This window comes from Larus michahellis, chromosome 3 (assembly GCF_964199755.1).
Source record: "Larus michahellis chromosome 3, bLarMic1.1, whole genome shotgun sequence".
Taxonomy (NCBI): Eukaryota; Metazoa; Chordata; class Aves; order Charadriiformes; family Laridae; genus Larus; species Larus michahellis.
Window position 1 is genome coordinate 115432731 of NC_133898.1, and position 26016 is coordinate 115458746.

The window sequence follows — 26016 nt, forward strand, 5'->3', positions numbered from 1 at the left end:
ATTTTGTGCCTGAAGCTGGGATTTGTCTTCCATTTGGGCTGCTTCTCCAGGGGCAAGATGCCTTTGTGAGTGTTTTTAAAAGCGTTTTGGGAGCAGCCAGGGGAAAGGCGACGTGCTGAGCATCACAGCATGGAGCTGAGGAGCATCATCCCTTGGGGCACCGGGAGCCCCCTGCTTGCTGCAGCTGGCAGGAGCAGCAGGCTGCCCGTCTCCAGCTCCCACAGGGATGCCGTGTAGAACCACTGCTCTCCCCTGCTTACTGCAAAGGTGCAATGGCAAAGCGGTGGTGGAAGAAGAGACCCTCCCTCCTCCCACCAGACCCAGCTGGTGCCAGCAAACACCCCGCTCCTGGGGCTGCAGCGATGACTGAACCTCTCAGCTGAGAGACAGGTTGCTGCTGAACCCGTATGATTTTCCTCTTTATTCTTCTTTTTTCTTTTTCAATACTTTCCTGGACCCTTTTCAGGGCAAACCACTGATTCCACTGCTGAGCGGATGCCGTGGGCAGCAAGCGCAGTGCTGGCAGCTGGTTCCTCGGGGAAAGGTGAGCACAATGACTGTGCCTTAATATGCCATTAATAACCAGGAACAAAACACAAACACTGCACGCGCTTTCCTTGGAGAACATAAAATAAACTCAGATAATTTAGGTGTTGGTGTTGCACAGCCGTGGTTATTCCTGTGCTGCCTTCCTTCTGAATTATTAATACATGTGAGGTTCACAATGAGGAGGTTTGATGGACGTTTGAAGGACGCCGCGTGCATGCGGTGACACTGAGAAGCAGGGCTGCATGCACGTTGGGGACAGTGTCAATGCTCTAGAAATGGGTTGCAGGTGCAACCCATTCATCTCACACCATGCCATCCTCCACCCTCTGGGCATCACGCATACTGATGCCCCCGTGAGCTGCCACTGCCAGGCACCCTGGGCATGTTGGGGAAACATGGTCTTTGGGGAAACTGGCTTGGCTAAGGAGACCTATGGTCTAAAGAAAACCATGTATAAGGAAAGCTGCTGGTGCTATGAGCATCCTGTCACAGAACCACAGAATGGTAGAGGTTGTAAGGGACCTTTGGAGATCACCTAGTCCAACCCCCCTGCCAAAGCAGGGTCACCTAGAGCAGGCTGCACAGGAGCACACCCAGGTGGGTTTTGAATGTCTCCAGAGAAGGAGACTCCCCAGCCTCTCTGGGCAGCCTGTGCCAGTGCTCTGTGACCCTCAAAGTAAAGAAGTTTTCCTCATGTTGAGACGGAATTTCCTGTGTTCCAGTTTGTGCCCATTGCCCTGTTGGGCACCGCTGCCACCAGCCTGCTGTGCCCCCTGGGACCTGGCACCATCTGCGCAGTCAGGCTCCCCAGGCAGGCCCCCACTGGACTCCAGCTCTCCCGCGAGGATCCCAAAGTCTTTTGGGACACGAGACATCACAGGTCTCTCGATGTGCTCGATCAATGCAACTTACCAAACCCCCAAGTCCACTCAGATCTTTGATAACTGCTGCTTCTGGAAACTAGTGGAAAAACAGGAAAAAAAGGGTTTTTTTCTTTTTTTCCCCAAGCGTGATGCTTTCCCATCTGAAGGGAGATGCTGGCTGCCCACATGGCCCCTCCTATGCCCACTGCATGGTGGCCAGGTGATGCTTTCCAGGCAGCAGAGTCCAGGGCCTCCTCAGTTGCCATGGCAACACCCAAAAAGGAGCCAGGAGTTTAATATTTTTCCTGTCAAAGCAAAGTAACTTGAAGAAAACCCTCACGTTCTGTTTTGGATGACTTTGCGGCCCCTCATGTTCACCTTTGCTCCGCAGTTCACGTCACCCATGCTGGGCAGGATGCTTGAACAGGCCAAAAAGTCCCTACCGAGAAGTGTGTGTGCCACCATGCACGGTCGTGTGTGCGATGGGCTGCTGAGGAGGCAACAGAGGGAGCCAAAGCCCCTTCTTTCTCTATGGTCCATTGTAGCAATCATCTGGCAAAGTTATTCTTGGGGTAATTGTCCTTTGCATTCCCCTGTGGTTTAGGGTTTTTTGACACCATCCAGAATACAAGGAAGGGGACTATGAAGGAAAATTATGATTTCTCCATATTCTGGTAGTTGATTCTCAAAGCTGATGTTAGGCTGTTCCTCCATTACTAGCGAGGTTCGTGCTGCTCTTTGCATTTCCACCATCGTTTGTCTAGTTTTAGTTTCTTCTGTGCTGGCCGCCTTTGTACACCACTTCCACCCAGCTACAAGTTTCGGTGCTCTTATTTTGCTTGTGTTTTAAAACGTCCTTTTCATGCTTGAGCCAGCACCAATTGATGGTAATTCCCCCTCCCCAGCTCCTGCCTGCATGGTTTGGGTGTGCCACAAACCTCTGCAGGCCTCCTCGCTGCAGACAGGAGGCAATGGTGACAGCCACGCACCTTGCCATGATGAAAACCTGCCCACTCACCTGTTCCCTGTTGACCATGTGGCAATTTCGGATATACCCAGTCATCAACAATCATCATTTTGAGTGGTATCAACTACCGTTTCTCCTGGAAACCACTCCTTGTTGTGGCCAGGCAGTTGGGCTGCAGTGGGGAGCCAGGGGGTCTGCAGCAGCTCCACACACTCAAATGTGCTGGTGAGTCGTATCATAGAATGGTTCGGGTTGGAAGGAACCTTAAAGATCATCTAGTTCCAACCCCCTGCCATGGGCAGGGACACCTCCCACTGGACCAGGCTGCTCAAAGCCCCATCCAGCCTGGCCTTGAACACTTCCAGGGATGGGGCATCCACAGCTTCCCTGGGCAACCTGTTCCAGTGTCTCACCACCCTCACAGGAAAGAATTTATTCCTAATATCCAACCTAAATCTCCCCTCTTTCAGTTTGAAACCCCTCATCCTATCACTCCACTCCCTGATAAAGAGCCCCTCCCCAGCTTTCCTGTAGGTCCCCTTCAGGTACTGGAAGGCTGCTATAAGGTCTCCCTGGAGCCTTTTCTTCTCCAGGCTGAACAACCCCAACTCTCTCAGCCTGTCCTCATAGCAGAGGTGCTCCAGCCCTCTGATCATCTTTGTGGCCTCCTCTGGACCCGCTCCACCTGGTCCATGTCCTTCTTGTGCTGAGGACTCCAGAGCTGGATGCAGTACTCCAGGTGGGGTCTCACCAGAGCAGAGCAGAGCAGAGCAGAGGGGCAGAATCACCTCCCTTGACCTGCTGGCCACACTTCTTGTGATGCAGCCCAGATGCAGTTGGCTTTTTGGGCTGCAAGTGCTCATTGCCAGCTCATGTCGAGCTTCTCGTCCACCAGCACCCCCAAGTCCTTCTCCTCAGAGCTGCTCTCATCTTGTCTGTATCATCTTGTCTATGTCTGCGTGTGCAAGTGTTTGCAGCTTTACTGAGCATTTATTTTTAAATTGCCACCAGGCAGGTCCAGCACAGGGCGCATGGGCAGGCTCTGGCAGGGAGGAGACAGAGGGACCGTGCCTGCAACACAAGCATCTGTGATTGGGGGGTGTGTGGTGACAGGGCAGAACATCCAATCCTGGACAAAGCTGCCAAGGCGTGGAAATACAGGGTGCCACGCAGTGACTGGCAACACGAGGTGTCCTCTCTTTGCCTAGGGTCTTCTCATAAGCTTTCTTTGGCCAGGACCTTTTGCACAAGTACAAAATTCAGCAGCAGCATTTAGAAACAAGGGAGGGATGAGCGGGCACGAGGAAGAGGATGGGACAGGCAGGCTGAGCCTGCGATGCAGTCTGTAGATGTGATGGCAGATCACCCATGTAGGACTTAGACCCACCAAGCAAGGGGACTTTCTTGAAACTGTCCACCTCTTGACTAACGCCACCAGCAGAGCATGGAACTGATGGCACAGTTCCTTGCCCCGTTGCTTTATACTACTTACAAGCACTTCCCTAAGGATAAAGCTAAATGTCCTGCCTCTGGGTTTGCCTTGTTGTCCCCTTCGATGGGCAATTCACACCTCTGTCATGGAGCATGAGTCAATTCAAAGCCTTCACCTCCATCAGCTGCACAGCTCTGTCTCACAGGTTTTTTCCAAAGCAAGACTGTTATTTGATTCCCTCCTCAGTAATGTGATTTAAATCACCCTTCAATCACCAGTCATTTCACGCCTGATGGCAATAAGGACAAATTAGCACCTTACATGAGAGAAAGGTGCTTCTGGGAAATGGGTTTCATTTCTGACAGGTTTTTGAGAAGGTGCTGCCAACTTTGGATCAATTGGTTCCTCTGTTGCGGGTGTGTGAAGGAAAAGGGCACAAATAGGAAAAAGTGGTACATCCCTGTGTTGTGCACGGCACCGATACAGAAAAAAACACTTTCTGAATGCCGTAGGGGGCACCCGGGAGGCCACCGGGGTGTTGTGGTGGTCCCTGCCTGCATCCCGCCTTCACCCGCACCACAAGCTGACACCCACAGAGGGTGGGTTTTTCTCGATTGCCCAGTGCCCTCGAAAACTCAGGGTTTTCAGTGCTTAAATAAAGTTGGCATTGAGTCCCGAAGGACACAGGAGCCTGTGCCCCACTGCCGGTACGGAGCCACCCGCCTCATTGAACAGCAGTGAGATCTGCCCGCCAGCTTGCCTCCAGGTCATGCTTTTTCCTTAAAAATAGAGGAAAACTAATTTTTAATGTAAAAAATAGTGATGTTGGGAGGTGTTAAGATCCAGCAGCAGGGGGTGGTGTGGTGGGATTGCCTCTGGAAGCCAAGCTCACACATTCCCTAGCTCTGCCCAGGGGATCAAGAGGATTTTTTGTACTTTAGAGAATCGACCGCAGCCTTAACAGGCTGGATGGCAGTGTTGGATGACTAATTAGTGATTGACAATGAATCGGAGCCTACAACCATCCTCTGTCATGTCTTGGGAGAGAAGCTGGGGTTACATGGTGAGGATAAGGTGAGGCTGGATGAAACCAATGCCAAAAGACACCTGCTGTGACTTTAGATTTCATCTAGATAAGGTGAAGTGAATGGATTTGACCCAGGCATGTTTTTACCTTTATCCGTATATCTTAGAGTAGCAAGAATTTTTTTCTTCTCAGAAGAGCGATGTTTTACTATTTGTGCCACCAGCATGGCAATAAAAAGCCAAGCTTCAACAGTTCGTTGCCTTAATCAAAAGCCGAAACCACAGTCCCCCCTCAGCCGTGGGTGACAGTGACCCAGGCTGAGGAGCTGCCACCGCCTAAAATGCCACAGGAAAGGTTTTATGACAGCCTGCTAAAGCGAACAGCAACAAACTGCTCAGATCAGGTGGTACCTGCCCGAGTGCACCGAAAGAGCAGAAAGATGAGAGCATAACCTCTCATTTATATCAGCCTGTGGCAAACATGGCACCAGATTATTAGTAGCATTTTTTTTAATGACTCTAGGGCACAGTCTGAGGAACTCCAGACCAGTAAGCCTGATGTCTGAACCAGGAAAAAATTGGTAGAAACTACAGCAAAGCACAGACATTGCAGATCCTAGGATAAATGTGATGTATTAGGGAAGAGACAAAATGGGCTTTTATAAATGGAAGTCTTGCCTGATGAATCTATTCGTGGTTTCTGCAGGAACAAAGTGGTAACACATTCCTAAATGGTCTGAAAAGGGATGGATGGATGGATGGATGGATGGATGGATGGATGGATGGATGGACGGACAGACGGACAGACGGACGGTCGGACTGACCGACGGATACAATGAGACAAGGACGTTTGCTAATGATGCAGGATTGTCTAGGGTCATCAGAGACGGTGCAAAATATTGCAGAAGTGTTTCTCCATATTGGTGACTGGGCAGTAAAAATCACAGAATCACAGAATGGTTTGGGTTGGAAGGGACCTTAAAGACCATCCAGTTCCAACCCCCCTGCCATGGGCAGGGACACCTCCCACTAGACCAGGCTGCTCAGAGCCCCATCCAGCCTGGCCTTGAACACCAGTTAAACTGTTAAACTGTTAAATGTTAGTTAAACTACCTATTATTAACTACCAAAAGAAAGGACTCAGGAAAATATAGCTCTAATTATTCATACACTTTGGGGTCAGAATTAGCATGATATTGAGATCACTTTGGGTTGAGATCTGAAAATATCCTCTCAGTGCTTAACTTGTACCATGAATAAGCTTTTGGGGAGCCTTTGGGTTTAGGATGTTACTGAGCTGGGTAAAAGGGTTCCTCGGGCACTGCGCTCATCATGTGGGGTTAAACTGGCCTCTAAAACCTCCTCCTTCTGCTCAGGCTTGGACAGTCCTCCCTGTATAGCCCACATGCCCATATTTCTGTGTCCTTAGCTCCTTGCTTGATGATTTAAACTTTCTGGCTAGTTGCGTGGCAGCTGGTACCTGGCTGGATCACGTACAGTGGCAGCGGTACTTGCGCAGAGCGATGGCAAATAGCTCCACAGCTGCTTAATGCCAGCAGGGAACATTTTGATCAGCCCATCCTGACCCTGCGGCTAACACAGGCCAGCGAATCTGCCTTGGTAATTTGTGTACCAGGCTTGTACCTTTGGCCCGAGGCTGGAGACGATGCTAAACATCTGCCGCCGGACTCCTGAGGGTGACGTCAATACTCTTTTGTCTTAAGTCTGGTAATGGCTCAGCTGCATCCATCTCTCCCAGAGATAAATTATACTTTATTGCATGGTATTGCTCAGGACAGAAACAAAAATCTCATTAGGCACCAGCAGTTCAGCACTTAAAACTCGGAGTAATAAATAGCTTAACCAGGGGAGCTTTTTGTCCCCATCCACGCGCTCTGGCTCTCGGGAGGCCCAGGGGAACTGGTGGGATGGCAGAGGATGGTTGCATGATATCCCCGGGCTTTACTGGGGACAGCGTTGGGAAGCCAGGCCAGCGGAGATGTGCTCTACCTCGCTGCAGCCCCACCAGCATCATCTGCCCAAATGGGGTGGTTTTCTTCTCCAGGAGGGGACAGCAGCGGGAGAAACTCAGGGCATCTCCTGAGGCACATCTTAGCATGCATCCACATCTCGGGGTGCATCCAAGCCTTGGCTTGCACCCACGCTAAACCATCCAGCCCTGAGTATGGGGTCTCCCCCACCTTCCACATGCAATAAGCACTGGTAAGGCATCTGGCTCCAGCCTCCCTGAGGCCACAGGGCATTTTTCTGGCCCTGGGAAGAGGACACGAGCAGGAGTGCAGGGAGCTGGGCACAGCCGGGCTCATCTCACAGAGGATTTTAGGGAGTCCTCCCTCCACCAGCCTGCCCTCATCTCTCAGCAGCTGCAGATACTCCAGGGAGTCTCTGCCATGTCCCACAAACCCCTGGACTCGGTGGCATCAGGCAGAAGGGTGCCTGGGGCTGCTCGTAACCCATCTGGAGGGACCCATCCTGGGCAAGGGATGCTGATGCTCTCTGCTCTGGCCTCTTCCCTTCCCACCATCCTCCCCCCAACTCAGCAATCAAAGATGTAAGAAATTACGTTTTCCCTGCAAGCTCTGTTCCCCTGTGGGCTCTCCTCAGTGCGGGTCGACTTACTTGCTGGTAAGAAAGAAATTTCCCTGCTTGCCACCCGTCCCAAACCCACCCCCAACCAGCAAAGGTGAAGCCTGCAGGTGGCCACCCCGGCCGTGAGAAGGTCCCAGAGCTGAGGAGCAGGTGGCAGCAAACACCGACTCCCAGTGTCGGGATGAAGGCGGGAGAGGCCTGACGCGGGCTGTTGCTGCCATCTAGCCATGCCCGCCGCCCAGGCACACCACAGCTCTCCCAACATGGGCTTTTCTCTCTATTTTTACCTGCGAGTTACTTGCTTTCTGCCGCTTTCCTCTTCCGAGCCACCAAGGGGAAAATATCTCTAAGGTCTCTTCTTTTAGCCCCCCCTCTCTGAGGCTGTTGCTTTAGCTACTGGAGCGCTTACTTAGGGCCAGGACGCGCAGCAGCTTGGTGGCATCTCATCTTACTGAAGCAGTTTCCCAGTGTCCCCAGTGTTAAATGAGCTGCCCATCAGACTTGGGACCATCATTTGCTCCTCCTCCCGGGTCAGCTGATAGCTACCAAAGTTGCAGGGAGCAAAAACAGCTTCAAAAGCAGAGACCCGCTCCCAGCCTCAGGTTTAGGACACAGGCCAGGGTGGTGGAACATCTGTGGGGTGAGACGTCCATGCCAGCATCAGGGCACGGAGGGTGTCTTCCCCCAGGGGAGGTGAACCTCACTGGGTAGAAGGATGCAGCCCAGCACGCGTGGGCCCATAATGCTCACTGGATCTGAGCCCATGACCATGGGAGCAGGGGAGAGCAGCTGGCGTGTCCCACTTTGGTTTGATACCTCAAATACTGTGTTCAGTTTTGGGCCCCTCGCCACAAAAAAGACATTGAGGTGCTGGAGCGTGTCCAGGGAAGGGCAATGAAGCTGGTGCGGGGTCTGGAGAACAAGTCTTATGAGGAGCGGCTGAGGGGGCTGGGGTTGTTCAGCCTGGAGAAAAGGAGGCTGAGGGGAGACCTTCTCGCTCTCTACAACTCCCTGAAAGGAGGCTGTAGAGAGGTGGGGGTCGGTCTCTTCTCCCAAGTAACAGGCGATAGGACAAGAGGAAACAGCCTCCAGTTGTGCCAGGAGAGGTTTAGCCTGGATATTAGGAAGTTTTTACACTGAAAGGGTTATTAAGCATTGGAAGAGGCTGCCCAGGGAAGTGGTGGAGTCACCATCCCTGGAGGTATTTAAAAGATGAGTAGACGTGGTGCTTAGAGACATGGTTTAGTGGTTAGTTGGCAGTGTTAGGTTAACAGTTGGACTTGATGATCTTAAAGGTCTCTTCCAACCAAAATGATTCTAGGGTGGGGACAAGCGCACTAGGGTTGGAGGGACCTCAGGAAGTCTTTAGCCGAGCTTCTTCTCCAAGCAGGATCAGCTGCAAGGTCAGCCCAGGCTGCTTAGGGCTTTGTCCTGTCAGGTCTTGAAAGCTTCCAGAGATGGAGCCTAGCCAGACCCATCAGCAGCCTGGCCCATGCCTGACTGTCCTCATGGGGCAATTTTTCCTTGCACCGGAGCAAGGAGAAATGCCCCTGCCCCCACTCCCCCGTCCATAGTCGCCTGACTAACATCAGCAGTCCTAGAGAGCTGTTCTATGGAAGATGGCATAAATCAGTTCCATGGACTTACACCCTGCCCCAGAAAACCCCTGACAGCAGAGAACCTAAATTAATCCCAGGAGTGATAAAGGAGACCAAAAAAGTTGCAAAAGTAGCTACTGGAAGAGCTGAGCCTTGAATCGGGCCCCAAGCAAGAAGCTGGAAGCTGACGGGACATTTGAGGTAACAGCCTTAATTAAAAAAAAAAAAAAAAAAAAAAGAGCCACTCATTTTGAAGTGTTCTGTATATAAAAACCCATTTCTGTGAACAGAGGGGAAGGGAGTTTTGTTTGGTTGGGTTTTTCTTTTTTTTTTTTTTTTTTTGAGCTATGCAATAATTTAATTATTACTTTGTATATAGTTTTTCCTTGTACTTTTCTTATTTGCATTTGTTCTCTCTAATAACATCTTGCTTATGCTGCGGTCTGACATCAGGAGTGTGGGTTTCATTTAAGAGCTTTCCATCTCTCTCCTTTCTCCTGACTTTCCTGGCTCTGACAGATGGAGGAGGGCGGCGGGGGGGTGGTGGTGGTGGGGTGGCATTGATGCTTTTTTTTTTTTGAGCTGAGCTCCATCTTGTGGGCTTTTGCTCAGCTAATTAGTCACCACATCATTATCTCTGAGAGGATCTCCCTTGGCCCAGGGCAGAGGAACACCCCTGCTTCGCTTGCAGTCGGCTATAATCACCTGGGGGATGAAACACGGATGGCACAAGCGGATGAGTCCTATTCCCAGGGAACTTGGCGAGCCATGCTGGCAGGGCGTGGGAGGCATTTCCCTCCCCCGAATCAGCAGTCTCCGTGGCAAGCTGGATTTTCTCTTGCTTTTCGCTTTGGTCAGACACTTTTATGGTTTAATGCAAGCTTTGACTGCAGGAAAGCAGGACGTTCATTGCTGAGAAATATTTATCGTGCTATCTCAGCCAAATGCTGTTGCTGCTGTTGAACTATAGCTAACGGCAAGTAAGTGGAGTTTTTAAGCAGGAATTTTTTTTTTATTTAGCAACATAATAGATGATTTTTCTTCTTGTCCTCACAGTAAGGGCAGCAGCACCTTCATTATCTTACTGAAAACTGCATCAACATTATCCTGTTCAAGCACTGCGACCCTGTTCCTTTCAAGAGTGCCAACCTCGAGCTAATACCTTGATCCTCCCAGCTAGTCAGCTTAGTAGCCAAATATAAAAGGGTGATGCTTAAGCCCACTGAGTGCCCAAATCCTGGTCTTCTCCCAGGGTAGGGAACTGCGTTTTAAGGATGGATGAAATAATACCTGTGATTGCAAAGTACTTCGGGAATCCTTCATACGGAGCCGCTCCAGTTGCCCTTTCTCAGCCTGTATGCGGCGCTTGCTGCCTTCCCGCAGTACGTGGACTGACCCTGCCCTTCCCTAGCGATGGAAGGAGTTGGTGGCAACCCGGAAGGGAGCAGCCGGTTCTCAGCGGTTGTCTCTGCCTTTGCTTCCTTCCCTGAATTGCTGTGCAGCCTCGCTGTCTCTCGACTGTTTTCTGGCCTGGAACACGGCATTTGGCTCCGTACCGCAAAGGCAGGGTGAGCCAATTAGTCTTTTACAAAGCACTTGGAGAGCATGAACTGCAGAGAGTATAACCAGAAAGCACTTTATTTTTGGTGTGGGAATACTGTGGGCAAGACTGGGACCAGCTCCCTAAAATGAGGGAGAAGAAGAGGGAGGGCTGGTTACAGTGTGCTGATGTTTTTGTCTTTAGGCAAAGACTAACAGACTGAGGAAAACTGTTGCTGTAGTATAAGCATCAAGAAGAATATGCAAATAAGGGTCTAATATTAGTTGGACTGTAGCGATATTTGCAAGACAACACGGACATAGGCCAGACTGCAGTATGCTCCCCCGAGGGAGCTCCCTTCGTTTTCCCGTGCTCAAGTGTTTGCCTGTAACGTCGGTGGCCTCTCCTTACCGAAACGGAGGGGATTGAAAGGGCCGTGGTTGGTTGTGCCCACAGCGCTCACCTCCTTTGCATTAATACCCTCAGGCTCGCACCGCAAAGGGCATCGTCTTGGGGGCTGTGCTCCCCTGAGCGCCCACAGTCAGCCTTCCAGAAGCATCACCCCTGTGGTTTAGCTGCTCTGAACACCTCCTCTAGGCAGAGGACTACAAAACTAGCTGAAGAGCAATAGCAAATCTTGCCAAACATAAGTCCCAGCCCGGTATATGCTCCCTGGTCTTTATGCGTTTTTCACTATAGTCAAATACAGTGTTTTAACTAAAGACAAATTTGAATTGGAGGCATTTCTGACACGGGTATTGAAACCAGACCATGGCCACTGAGACACCAGCCTCCTCCAAACTGTAAAGAAACCCAGGTGATGCACATCAAAACGAGGGATACGGCTCTAAAGCAAACTGCTCCCACTTCTTTTGGTACTGATCAGTGTTTATTTCAAGAGAAAAAGAAAAATAATAATAATTATTGCAATGATTGATGACTTTTTGCTTGTTGACAATCAAATGACATGTTTGTCTAAGCTCTTCTTGTAATACTAGTGGATAATGATTAATATTTTTCTTGCGGAAAAGGGCTAGTTTTGATGTGGAAAGAAAGCTTTCAATTTCAGTCTCACTGCAAATTGGCACTGTGTTTAGCTATAAAAGATCTGTTTAAATGACAGAGTACTTGCTGGGGGGGAGGTCTGCGAGAAAAGAGCTCTCCCGCTGGCTCCAGGTTTGTTCCTGGACGAAGCCTTGCTCCTGTAGGTGTGTGCTGCTGCTGGGGTCCCTGCTCAGCGCTGCTCCCAGCTCTGGCTTAGGCTGCCGGTGCCAATGAGGCGGCTGTCTCTTGCCTTTTCCAAAGGGATTCATGCACTGGCACCGGTTGTCTGCAAGGCTCATGTTGTAGCCTACAAGTTAGCAGCTTAAAAAGTAATCGTGAGTTAAATGCTCCTGCAGCAACACATGGGCCGCCTGCCCCACAGTACGCTCTGCCACCAGTAACTCCCCTCCGTGTCCCTTACTCTCTCTACCTCAGCATTCTCCACCCTCTCACTAACACATTTCCACCTTTGATTTTTCCATCTGATGTGATTTCAGAGGAGCAGTGTTTACCAACTTCTTTTTGGTATATGAAACTACATTTGCACAGGCCACATACAGCCATAGGTGGACGTATGGAAGGCCTCAGCTAGACTTATTTCAGACCTCAAGCAGCTTCACCACTCAATAAAGAGGAATGGGGTGATTAGAAGCCTCAGCTCAGGGTAATGTCTTGGTATTTGCCTGTTGGCAATTTGACAATATTACTCTCTTTTTTCCAAGAGTGATCCCAAGAGAACCAACACCGCCATCACTGGTGCCAGCGAGGGGAGTGACCACCGGGGACATTAGGAGCACGAACACCACAGTCCCTGCAAATGGGTCAGCAAAGCCCACAGTGAGACAGACACAGCGCCCTACGGAGCACGGATAGCAAGAAGCAAGCTGAAAGGCACAGGCTATTCTTGGCTCCAACTTTGATTATTTGTTGAGCTAATTATATAAGACAGACACGCCTGATCTCAATTTTTCTGGCATGCAGCTCCTCCCTCCTGTATGAGACAAGCTTGCTCCAGGGAGGAATAATTAAGATGTGCACTTACAACAACTGGATTTGATCAATTAACATGGCGAAATAGAGCAAAACCTGTGACGGCCCAAGACTTGGGGAAGGGAGATCAAACTAAACCATGAGGGCTCACTGCTCACTTTATTACATCTTTGCTGTCCTACCTGGGACATGTCCTATTAGGAAATGTACTGCCCTAGTTTGGATGGTAGGGAATCCACACAGTCACCATATGACTGATTTGTGTCATTTAGGGTATTTTAAAATCAATTAAAGAAGTGGAAATGGACCACTAAGATTCTGTGGAAGCCCGGAGCAGGGCAGCTGGGAGATGAAGGATAAATACTCAGTATCCCAAAGCCCAGAACATCTGCTCAGCATGATCCAACTTGATCATGTCTTGCTTAAAAACACACTACCATTACTGTAAAAATTTATTACTCCCACAAGTACTAAAGTCAGCTAGCAAAACCCATTGTTAATTTTGTTTTGGGTTTTGGTTTGTGTTTTTCTTTTTTTACACAGAAGACACTCAAGAAAATTAACAGTTCTTTTTAAGCACTTGATACTGTCCTTACACATGGCTTACAGAGCACCAGCTGAGGCTATGACACCTGCCATGGAAGAGGAAGGTAGAGAACTGAGGTTTAGCTACATCACTTTTGGGGAGCATCCTAAGTTCATGAAAATGCTTATTAGCATGTTGTCACTGTCCTTGCCTCCAGCAGAGAGAAACAGATGTTTTCGTTTTGTTTTTTCTTTGAGACAAAACCCAACGAAGTAACTAAAGCAACCAATTAAGTTAAATGTAGATCAAGAAACTAATTGCTGCCTGCCAAATTCATCTCAGGGAAACTTACTAATTAGCCTCCACAAGTGATTGCCTTGAAACTACCTGCTGGAGATGGTCTCCACTGGCTACAAGTAGAGGAAGCCAAATTGTGGCACTTGCCCACCAGGGCGAGAGAAGAGGCCCAGCACTAGCTGCTGGTGCAGGTATCACCTAAGGCCTCACTACAGCCATACACCCACCCGGCTCAGCCATCGCCAGCCTTCAGCCAGACAGGTTTAAAAGTAGCTGCATCTCCTTCAAGTAACTGCAGTCTTTCCAGGAGTACTGTTTCTGCACACCCGTTAGGTTTTTTCCACAGTTCAAGGCAAGATTTAGATGTGAAATTGTTACAGTATTAACATTTGGTTACCATTCATGACTTTTGCTTTCATGCTAAGAATCTGTAAGTTTCCACATGAATTTGGAGAAGCTAAAAAGGAAATCCTGGTTTAGACGCAGGGAGTTTGAGATTAAGACTATTGCTCCACTATGCCAAACAGCTGGCTACTGTATGCATGAGAATAAAGGCAAGTGCTATTTCGGTCACAAGCCTGAAGCTAGGAGTGAAGCAAATAAGTAAATAAACAAATAAATCACTTGTGACTCTTCAAGAGAATGAGGAGTAAGGTACTACCACTTCTGTTCACCCTAGTAGCTCAGCTAGCTGGGAGTGTAGTCTCAGATGAAAGCACAGAATAAAGGTTAAACATTTTCTTTCAAGCAGCTGTGAAAGCAAACAGTTTTATTTCTCATCTTGCTATAGCCCGTTTCTATTAGCAGTGCTACCCTTTGGATGACCCTTTAAACTTTAACACTTACTCTAAGTTAGCTTAAGCTTTACATGCTTATTCAATGAATTCAGGTTTTCCTCTTTACACATCAGGCATTTGCTAAGGGATGTCTGCAGTCCAGGACCTTCTGGCAAATGGAACAGATACAGATCTGGGACCAATTGGTGTGTCAGAAATATTTTGCAATTTTAGTGCAGCAAGTGGCAGCAAACTAGCATGAGGTTCAGTAGAAGTCAGAATGCTCGACTCCAGCACGCAGACTCACTAATTTCATCATCAGTGCACCCTGCATTAGCTTCTAGTATTTAGTACTTAGTGGCATCTATCACATTTAACCCAAAGTCAGGTAGCAAATACAGGGTGGCATGTATTTTCTTTACATTACATTTTATTGCATGCACAAAGAATGTTGAGTCCCACCATTCACTTCATACTAAAGCTCTAGGGAGTAAGGGGCAGAGGGTAGTCATCACCTACTAGTCAGCCACATAGTTTCAGCTTAAGTTTTCCCATGACATGTTTTAATCCTCACACCCATAACAAGCAGCTTGTCAGTGGCAGCCATGGAGCCTGTGCTGTATTCTAATGACTAGATGGGTTTTAAATAGCCATCAGTCCTGGCCACAGCAGTTACAGACCAACAGGAAAAAAAAAGGGCACTGCATTGAACTTGGAATATGCAACTATGTTAAGCCCATGTTCCATGGTGAAAGACAAATCTGAATCCACAAGAATTTGCACAGTATTCCAGTTTACTGACTTATATGATTAGAAAAAGTCAAGCTTTTTCTAATCATATATTAAGAAAAGACACAATTTAGTTTCCCTACCCATTAAGGGGTTCCTTCACTTCAGTAAGTTGGGAGGGTGAGGGTAGAGGAGGAGATGGCAATTGTGTTATTCATGTATTAAGAAGCTCTTGGCTTGCAGTGTCTGGTCTGCCTTCATATATTCTACCTCCATATATGCTACAGGAGCCATCCATAGCAGATTAATTTTCTACAGATTAACTAGACACAGGACCAGTTATTTCAATATACTTTATTTTAAAACAGGTAGGTCACAAAACACTAAGCTTAGCCCATTCTGCCATACACAAGCTACAAATACTTGTTTGACAGTTGAGGGTCAGTCTTTAGTAGCATACATGAAAAGTGAATAAAAATCCATATAAAACAATATTCAAATAGTTTCCATAGGAACACAGATAATTGTGACCCATCTCCCTAGTCATTTTTGTTGCTTTTATGCCAAACCTAAACTTCAAAAAAAAAATCACTTAAAAATTCTAGCAAGAATTAAGTTAATAGTCCCCCAAATGCCCTAAATTCAATGACTAACCTTGCAGTTAATTACTAAATATTACCTATACATTAATACTAGCTGAAGCACAAGTTGCTGGATATTCAATTCCGCTTTCCCAGGCACAAGAGAGTGGCAGACTAGCAACATCCTGCTCCTCCACTTCGGCTAGGAACCCTTGCTCCTTGATCTGCTGCATTAGTTGCCTAGAAAGAAAACAAGAAAAGCAAAGCAACAGTCAAAAAATGTTTCACTACAATGTGTGATAAAGAAGGTAAACAAAGTACTTTTTTTTTTTTTTTACTGCCAGGGAGCATGAGATGAACTCTTTACTCATCATCTGCAATCCAGACAATATTACTGGCTAGACTTTAGGGCAAATGCCAATACCAAGCTGTTTTCACCATTTCTGAGTAGGATCTAGACCTGCAAAGATGCACCTACACACACGTAGCTACATCTGTATACCACAGGCTATACAGATTTAATCCCACTCCCTCACATTCCTGGGCAACTTGAATCAAGGAAAAGCATGGATGACAGACTAGGAACGTAAAGCAGCTGACCAGTGAGAACCACGCAACTCCTTCCATACTCAGACGGGAGCTGTACTGAAAGACAAGCTCAGAAGAACTTCAGTTGACTGAGTTTTTAGATTTTACTACATTGTCCTGGCTTCAGCTGAGAAAGAGTTAGTTTTCTGGCTAGTGATTGCTGTGAAAGGAATGTAATGCATAGTTTTAGTTGTTGCTAAGCAATGTTTATGCTTTTCAAGGACTCTTTTCAGCTTCCCATAGGAGCTGAGGAGTATAGACAAGACCAACAGAATGGCCAATGGAACATTCCATACCATAGATGTCATGCTCAGTATATACATGAGGGTTGGCCAGGGGAACGGGGAGGGAAGTCTGTGATCACTGCTCATGGCAGTGCCAATTCACCAAACTGTGAGAATGACTTGTGTCATTATTATGATTGTTATTTTCCTTTTCCGTTATTGTTTCTCTCTTTACCTCAACCCACCAGTTGTTTTTTGGGTTTTTTTGTTTGTTTTTTTTTTCTTCTTTGTTTTTTTCCTTTCCCTCCTTTTCTCCTCCTTCTCCCTGCCATTCTAGGGGAAGAGGGAGAACTGCGTGACTGGCTGCGACGTCCTGGCTGCCAGCTGGGGTTAGACCACAACATACATGCAAGGCAAGAAATTGTGCTACTACATGGCTCCCTACATACTACTAGCTTTTACTTAGACATAAAGTCATCTTGCCCCTTATCTTAGTTATCTAGCCGCAAGTTTAGTTGCACATCTTTATACATGCAGATTACAGTCCAAAAAGCTTGTCCCTGTGCTAGAAAGATCTGCACCATAACTTCATTGATACATGCCCCCTCAGTTAAGGGCTAGATTGCATCACAGAATTTCCTTGCCAAACAGAAGAGGCAGGGAGTCACGCAGGGCTGAAGGAGGGCTGTAGACTTGGATGATGGTTATTGTCTGCATAGTTAAGCTCAGCATGCCTCAGACTAAGTATTACCTTTTAACAGAAACCCAGTGCTATAGTGAAAGAGCTAATTATTCTCCTGCAGAGCCATTTTTAGTTCAATTAGACACAAGTGTAGCGTCTTATGGGAAGCTTCCTCTTACTTTTATGGCAGGAAATCCCCTGAACTTAAGCATTTTCAGTAAATTTGAAAGCAACCCAACAGCAAAGTTAATCATGCTTTAGGGTAATACTGCTGCCCAAATGCTCTCTGCCAGACTTGCAGACTTCAATACAGGGGTAAGGGCTTCCTCTTAAGAGAAAACACCACTTTTATAGAAGATGGAATAGTCTTCTCGCACAGTAATCTGTGTTGCACAGAAGACCATCCATGTTACTTTAAACTACTGTTTAAGGTGCAGTTTCACAGTACCCTTGCACTCAAGACGTAGTCCTGCTTTCTTTGCTTACCTGTTTAATAACTTCCCATGGAGATCTAGCACTCTGCACTGAGCAATGAGCCAGAGCTCAACCTAAACCAAGGAACAGCTCTCAAGTAAAGACAGATCATATTGTGAAGCAGCACTGTTAAACGTTCCTGTGTCCTGCAGTCAGGATTTAGCAAGCTAATAGTGTAGAAGACTGTGTACTATTAGAACTGTGATTGACTGTCTCTAATTACTGGTCACAGAAGCTAACTGTAAAGAATCCGTTTCTTTCTATACATTGTGCAAGAATGAAAAACACCAGCTACAAGCCCAGGTTAACGAAAAGACTCCTAATATTACCCTTTTAAAAGCACCTCTCCTGGAAGTGAGTACATCAGAAAAAAAAGAATAATTGGTAGTGTTAGCATTGTTCTAAGCACACAGCAAAATGTGCCAGAGCCATTGCCTTTCTTCCACATCACAAGGAGATTTTACGAGAGCTATGGCACTAAAACTATGGCCCTGCTTGTTAAAGGACAAACAACTGACATGAGCTATTCGCCACAGTCATCCGTATCAAAAGCACTGATGGATCAAGATACTTAATTACTAACCATGCTGGTCTTGACATCACATAGTGTATTGTTGGCCTCTGGAATCCATTGAAAGTAGAAGCTGCTGCAACAGTATAGGCACCCATGTTTTCAAACAGGATCCAGTCACCAACTTGCAACTCTGGCATATTAAAACGCTCAACAATACGATCCAGGCCATCACATGTTGGTCCCCATATGCTGCAGGAATAGCAGCTGTCATCTGGTTTAGGCCGCTAAAGAAGAGAGTTGAGTATAATTAGTTTGACTACCAAAACAGAGCTTCCAGAAGTAATATAGTACTTAGTATAGCATTCCACTTCACAGAGAAGAGGAGGAAGAACTGCTTGCAGGTCCTTCTCTACCTTTGGCTTTGAATTAATCTCACTGCATGCTTCACAAGTCAAATGCCAAATTCTGGTGACATGAAGGGAGCAGTGAACTGAGAAGTGACTGCTGTGACTAGGACTCTCCTACATCCACGACACACGACTAGTATGTGATACTTGTGAATGACCATACCTTTTGCAGAACTGGTTTAACATGTGCGTGATCATACAAGATGCAGTTGAATGATCCATAGACTCCATCATTCACATAATACATAAGAGTTTTGTCATTTGCATCATCTTCGTCTGGAAGAAGATGAGATACCAGTAAGAGAACGTTTGGAAAGAAACACACAGTTGGCTAAGAAGTTAGGATTAAGTCTAGATTTACATACCATCAGAACCTGTTTGCTCCTTTAATACAATTTTTTTTGCAATAATGTTGACTGCCAGCGTGAAAGCTGATGCAACATAGTATCTTCCTGGCTCTGCAATAATATTTATTCCAGAATCGGAAGGAAAGTATTTATCCAGTGCTGGGTTGATTACACCTGTGATCTAAGAAAGAATCAGTTGCCAAGGTTAGAACTTTAGCAGTTACTCAGGTGCTATTTTAGAAGTCTGAAATAAAGTCAGACTTTCATGCTTACAATGATATACTGGTCAAGTGTGTAATAACAACTATCAGCGGATTGTAAACTCTATTGATTGCTTTTGCTTTATTTTACCATTCAGTTTTGTTTGCAATTAAGTTTGCACAAAGCAACAAAACCAGATGTCACTTGCAGCTTAAAAGTTTAAGTGACCACACAGCTCATGTCTGAGTCTAAAGGAAATCACCCCTCCTAGACTCATTAAACAAGCATTAATGCCCTGCAAGTCCTCACACTTCAATTTTAATTTCTAGTCCACTTGTAGTCCTGCTAATCATGCAATATCCCCCAGCTTATGTCATCCTAAAGAACTCATCTCGCAGGATCTTAACAATACAGAAGGCTTTGTCATCACCTTTGAAATTCAGCTGCTTTCACAGTTATTTCCAAGTTCTGAAGTTATCAGTGACTATTAAACTGCCTCCAGTCACAGCAGGACTGTGTTATGCCATGGAACCCAATGACAACCTCATGTAAGCCACTATGAGAAGCCAGCCTTCATTAAGAGGCATTACTATGAGACAACATTAGCTCACGTTATTAGCAGAAACTCACTTTATGTAACTTATTTGCTGTCTCCTTGTGTAAAATGTAATATCACTTAACCACGTCAAATGATGGTGGTTAAGTTTCAGTTAAATTGAATCACCTAACCACATTAGGTTAGACTGGCAGGTGCTCTGACAGCACTGCTCTACATGGAAGCCACCTTGTCCCTTCTGAAAGCAGAACTATTTCTGTGTGAAAGCAGTCTGGAGAACACTGATCAATTAAAAAGTTATCCAAAGGCTAATTCTAAACCGGATTGCTGATCTAGTTTGCTGCCACACAGACAGAATGGGTTCAGGACTACCTTTTTACCCTATTTGGGAGCACTGCCCATCTAGATAGTCTGAAGTACAGCATCAACTGGAAGAAGTCTATGCCCGTAAGAATCAAGCCTGCAATTAAAACCTGCTTTACAAGTTTGGTATCTCTGCATGTTTAAGCAGTCATTTAGCTATGTATCTAATGGGTTCATCTAATTTTTAGTTTTCAGATTAATTCTTCTTTTCCTCTAAATTAAACGTCTTATCAAGCAGACAAATTTTCTTGCAAATGTGTCTGCACACAAATAGAAAAAGCAAGATTTTGTTTAATCCAGATCAACATTCAGAGACGCCACATCCTGTGAAGTTCTTAGCAAAGCTATACCTCTTCAAATTTCAGCTTGACGTCTTCAGAGCCAGGGAAGCCACCACCAATATCAAGCAGATACATATTGAAGCCAAGTTCAGCCTAAAATTAGATTAATGGCAACACTGTCAAGAAAGCATTCTCAGTTTATCATTTTCACTTAAAAAGTAAGGTAAAGTCATTTCATTGATACTTGGAACGGAGCTAACTCATTGTGTTCAAGTAATAGTCACTTGAGTTTGAGCTGCTGATTTTGGAACACCTGTAATGAGTTTTGCAGACTCACAGAATCAGTCAAAGCAAGCCATCATGACCTCAAAAATTCCAACAACATGAAATTAGCAACTTAGCTAGTTTTTAACCCCATAACAGTTATACGCTCTATTCAGTTTTGCCACAACAGTTGAACAGTAGCTCCAGAGAACGTAGAACTAGACTTACTCCCATATCAAACACACAGCGGGCATCAGAAATGGCTTGAACAAAGGTCTCTGGGTCTGTACATCCACTTCCAACATGGAAACTAGAATGAGACACAAATTATCAGTTGCTATTTGGCAAATTTGTCAAGAAGCTTATACAAAACTCAAGTCACCATATGCAAAGGCATCTCTATTATCAGGTAGACCACATAAAAGAAATCTTATTTAGTATGACTGTATTTTGGTATTATCAACTCACCTAACTCCAATGATGGCAAGGTCAAGTTCTTTTGCACGCTCCAGAAGAAGCCTGCTAGTCTTTAGCGTAGCTCCAAACTTAACACTCAGACGACAAACTGCTTTGGAGTCATCAGTTGTAATGCGCAAGACTAACCTAGAAAGAGGAAAAAATTAGGGTTTTAGTTCCATTATGAAAGACATCATTGTAGGGCAGGTATGACCTTAGAATGAGACTGAGCTTAAACATATGAACTTTCCTGTCTGTCTCTTCCTAATGTATAGTAAACTATAAGGATTAGATTTCACTGGTTAAAAGTAGGCTTATTTTCTCATAATTTTGCATCTCATCTTAACTAATGAAGAACAGCTTTCAGATGACAGTAGATGTTTCCATAACTTGGGAACCTAAGCAAGAATTATGTAACGATTAGCAAAACTTACTTGGCTTTTGGATGGGCCCTTGCAACTTTCATTAGTTCTACTTCACTATCAAATGTCATCATCTGTACACCACTGCTGGCAGCATGTTTGATTTGAGATACTTGTTTGCAGGGATTTGCATATATTATTCGCTCAGGAGATACACCAATGCTCTGTACCAGTTGTATTTCCGTCTGAAAAAAGAATAGATTACATTAATCATCCATCTAGAAACACCTTTCAGTAAACTAATCAGTACAACAAAAGCAACACTGCTTCACTATGCTTAATTTTATATGAACACATCTTGTGAAGCTGAACATGTACTAACACCACACATCAGAGCACAGTCAAGATCTTACCTTACTGGCGCAATCAAATCCTGCACCAAGAACGGCAAGCGTCTTCACTACAGCTTTGCTGTCGTTACATTTTACGGCATAGAAGGGTGTTACCCGAGGAAGGGCTTTATGCCAGCGCATGTGCTTCTTTACAATATCACCGAGGTCAGCAACGTAGAAGGCATCTTTATCATCCTAGAGCAAATACACATCTTACAGTTACAAACAACGGGTAACAGGATAAGCCTAGAGGTCAGCATTTGAGAAAGAGGTTGCCTTACAGAAGATTTGCAAAGACAACTTGTTCCATTAGTTTATAGACTGATAGTGTCGTGCAATGCAGTGATTTTTCTATCATACTTACAGAAGATGACACTTCATTTATTTTTTGGTCAAGGATATCCTTGGCAGTAAAGCCTTCGTCAAGGAAGGTGAATTCAAATTCTTCACTGCTGAAGTTACTCATGATTTCCGAGATTTCAGGTTTATGTGGAAGGATTTAAGTACAAACTGTTGATATAAAAAAAACACCTAAACCATTCATTACTTCATTTAAAGTCATACAATTTACATTCACTACTTTATTTAAATTCATACAGTCGTTATATGACCACTACATCATGATCATATAATTTACAATTACGTAATTCCTACAGTAATCACTAATAGCAGCACATAGATTAAGAATTTACACAGATGACAGATCAGATTTAATCAGAACCAAAGAGGCACTCCACAAAATAATCTTGCTAGCTTGAAGGCAAGTTCTCCTCTATTCAACAACTGTATGATGCACTCAACCTATTAAAAGAAAAAAAAACCAAAACAAATAAATACCATCAGACACTATTAGCCTAATTCCCTGAAAGTTTCTGCTGCCGTTTCCTTTACCTCCACATCAGAGCTGTCAATATTATGGCTGATGCCAGCCTTTTTAACAACTTTTAAGCACTGTCGTAGCTCACCAGTTTCTGGGAAGAGGGCTTACATGTTAGTACAGACAGAATCGGAGGATGTTACTGACTTTCAAGTAGTAACAACTCTCACTAGGTCAGTACCAGTTGGGTATCAGGATTCTCACTTCAGTTCAGACTATGCACAAGCCAGCCATGAAACCAGGGCTTTCCCTGAAGTTGCTCTGTTGGTGGTACAGAGCTTCCCTGTTCTACACATTACCTCCAAGCTACATGAAAAGAAAAACCTCCGCTGTCGGGAGTGGCAGATACACACTATAAGAGTGCTTCCTAACTGTGACCTGCAGACAAAGTCTTATCAGCAATCCCAATTAACCCTTTATAACGGGATTTTGCGGTAGTCCGTAACAAATCTTCATTGCTAGCAGAAATCTACCAGCCAAGTAGAAAGTCCCTTGAGAACCAGAACTAAAGAGCAATAGCACACTCCTCTGCCATCCAAGACCTATGAAGTCCATGGCAAAGTGTATGGGTCATCCTTTTACTCGGTAATCCAAACAGAGAATAACGGTCTACTTCATTAAGCTGTTAACTCAAGCAGAAGTGTGTGCTACCTTTTAAAGACCTCAGCATTGCAAGTGACTCACAGGGAAGATATGGTTTCGTGTAGCCAGGTCCAGCCCTCTTGCCTTCTCTCAGCACTTTTTACACTCAATCTGGTCACACAGATTCGGACTGAAGATTATGCAAACTCTAAAGTATTCACAAATCTTTAGTTACACCACTGTTCCCTCTGTTTTCAAAAAGGCTGTCTATAAACCATATGAAAAATAACTTATGTTTTATAGCTATTACAGATTAACAAGATTCTAACATCAACAGAATCATTCATTCCACACGCTGTGTATACTTGAATCCATCAAACTTCATTAATTGAATGACTTTGAAAAGTCAGTGATTATACAACTACAGAGTTCAGAAACTGCCTGTGCCAAGAACTACTCCACATCTTTTGATCAATTCCCACTTATCAGAGACAAACCAGATTTAAGATTGAAGCTAGATTAAGCTTTAACTCTAATGAAATAAACCCCAACAATCCACCCAGCCTCATTCTCCCCCATCTCTCATTCACATGCAGCATTAATTCTCCCAGAAACTGGATTAAAGTCTTCTCTTAAAAGCCTCTTTGCAAGGACCTTAAGAAACAGCAAATTAAACACTTCTCAAGAAGCTGTTTGTTATCAAAAAGAACCTGCATCTCATGGTAGGATGATTTCAACAAGATGTTGCAGCTTTGCAGAAAGCAGTTCGGTGACTTCTAGCTGTGGTTAAGACAAGTGAACACCATCAGAAAGAATTCAGTTTATCCTCCCCCTCTGTAGAGAGCTGCATGAAAAGCACTTTTCCTATTGACCTCTAATAGGAGAATTACTTTTGCTGGTTACAGCAGACTTTGTTAAGAACTTCTTGCAAGATTTCCATCTTCACCTTACAGCACAATTTTTAGCTACAGTGGAATTACACAGCACATAAACAGCACATGATCACGTGGATGCAAACTGCAGCCTCCCAGGACATATTTCTATTTGGATTGTGGGCAAAGCATCTGCAGCTTCATTTGTGCTCATTTAGAAGTTGCCCTCCAGAACATTCCCTTATTCAGCAGCTGTATTTAGACACAGCTGAGTCAGGCCGCAGGCTCTGGTCTCAGATACCGAAGCTGCAGCTGGAAGGGGCACCCGAGGCGCCCCTGACCCTGGAGTTAGCAGAGCGCTGCTACGGGGAAGGGCACGGCCTGCTGCCCTGCTCTCACCACGGCCTTTCTCCCTGTAAATCACAGATTCATAGAATGGTTTGGGTTGGAAGGGACCTTAAAGACCATCTAGTTCCAACCCCCTGCCATGGGCAGGGACACCTCCCACCAGACCAGGCTGCTCAAAGCCCCATCCAGCCTGGCCTTGAACACTTCCAGGGATGGGGCATCCACAGCTTCCCTGGGCAACCTGCTCCAGTGCCTCACCACCCTTACAGTTAAGATTTTCTTCCTGATATCTGATTTAAATTTCCCGTTTCAGTTTAAAATCGTTACTTCTCGTCCTATCGCTCCACTCCCTGGTAAACAGCCCCTCCCCAGCTTTCCTGTAGGCCCCTTCAGGTACTGGAAGGGGCTATAAGGTCTCCCTGGAGCCTTCTCTTCTCCAGGCTGAACAACCCCAGCTCTCTCAGCCTGTCCTCATAGCAGAGGTGCTCCAGCCCTCTGATCATCTTCCATATGGTCCTGTATGGTATCCATATGGTCCCGCAGCCGAGTCGGCTCCCCGGGAGGGGGGCACGCCACGCTCCGCTTCCGATGCCGAAGCCTCCTGAGGCGGCAGCTCGGCTTGCCCTGGGGGACACCTTCACCACAGCCCGCCTCACCCTGCCGCTTGGCCCCCCAGACCCTCGGGGTGACCGGCGCCCCGCTGGCGAGAATGGCTCCCGCCTCAGGCCTGGGCCAGGCGGCTTGTGCTGCGAACAAGGCCGCCCCGCGGGCAAGCGCCCTGCCCCGGAGCCACGATCCTGCCCCGCACCTGCCTCTCCCCACCCCAGAACAGGCCGGCGGCCACGGCGGAGCCCTCCCTTCCCCAGCTCCGCCAACGCCTCCCCGGGCAGGCCGGCCTGACCCGTTCGCAGCCACCCGGAGCCTGGGGATTCCCCGGGCGCGGAAGGAAGAAGGCAGGGAGGCCCCATGCCCGGCGGCAGGCGCCGGCGCCCAGCCCGGCCCGCTTGGCAGCGGCCCCGCAGACACGTGGCTCCGCGCCGGGCCGGCTCTTACCCCCGGCCCCGTCCCTCCGCGGCCCAGCCCGGCGCTCCGCTCCCCTCACCTCAGGCAGCGGCGGCAGGAATTGCTGTCAACCCTCGGCAGCCGGTCCCCTCGCTCCGAGCCGCCTCCTCCTGCGAGCCGGGCGCGCCGCGAGGAGCCGGAGGAGCGGAGCCGGAGGAGCGGAGCCGGCGGAGGGAGCGCGGCGACGGAGCAGACTGAGCACCGCGGCTGACAAAGCTCCGCCACCGCCGCGGCGCTCCTATATATAGTCCCGCCGGCGTCGCTATGGCAACGCACCAGCTCAAACCAGCCCCGATCGGCTGCGACCGGGCAGGGACTCGGGCCAGCCGCTATTGTGACGTCGGCGGAGAACACGCGCAGGGCGCGCCACACACCCCCTCTCTCCCCGCCTCCCTCCCTCCCTCCCTCCCTCCCTCCCGCCGCCCGCTCCTGCCCTGCGCTGAGCGCGTCGGGTCTCTGCAGCCGCTCCGCCGCGGCGCCCCGCGGGGCGGGTCCCCGTGTCCCCCCGGGTTCCCGTGGGGCCCACACGGCGCCAGAAGGTGTCCGGACCCCCCCGCCACAGCAGCCCTGCTGAAGGTGGGAAGGCGGCTGCGGGAGGCCGGGGGGGGTCTCTGGCTGCAAGCGATGCTTCTGGCA

At 47.0% G+C, this 26016-nt stretch overlaps 1 protein-coding gene across 2 annotated transcripts; it reads right to left on the reverse strand.

Moving 5' to 3' along the window:
* Positions 1–15286: 15286 nt before the first annotated feature.
* Positions 15287–25776, reverse strand: ODC1 (ornithine decarboxylase 1). 2 transcript variants are annotated; one of them, XM_074581843.1, is made up of 11 exons: positions 25421–25776; positions 22004–22149; positions 21661–21834; positions 21320–21492; positions 20898–21032; positions 20658–20739; positions 20235–20318; positions 18783–18945; positions 18581–18693; positions 18080–18294; positions 15287–15768 (listed from the first exon to the last, which is right to left on the reverse strand). In XM_074581843.1, the coding sequence occupies exons 2-11, from the start codon at positions 22103–22105 to the stop codon at positions 15627–15629; spliced, it is 1383 nt and encodes a 460-aa protein (XP_074437944.1). In that variant the 5' UTR covers positions 22106–22149; positions 25421–25776; the 3' UTR covers positions 15287–15626. The 2 variants fall into 2 exon arrangements, with proteins under 2 accessions (XP_074437944.1, XP_074437946.1); XM_074581845.1 differs by lacking the exon at positions 25421–25776 and having other exon boundaries at positions 22004–22233.
* Positions 25777–26016: the final 240 nt, after the last annotated feature.

What these genes read in the sequence shown, in the direction of transcription:
- ODC1 (XM_074581843.1), bottom strand. Translation starts at nt 22,105, where the DNA reads ATGAGTAACTTCAGCAGTGAAGAATTTGAATTCACCTTCCTTGACGAA. An exon ending in CTTGCCATCATTGGAGTTAG is followed by an intron (nt 20,740 to 20,897) that starts GTGAGTTGATAA and finishes GTCTCATTCTAG; the next exon opens with TTTCCATGTTGGAAGTGGAT. An exon ending in TCAAGCTGAAATTTGAAGAG is followed by an intron (nt 18,946 to 20,234) that starts GTATAGCTTTGC and finishes ATTCTTTCTTAG; the next exon opens with ATCACAGGTGTAATCAACCC.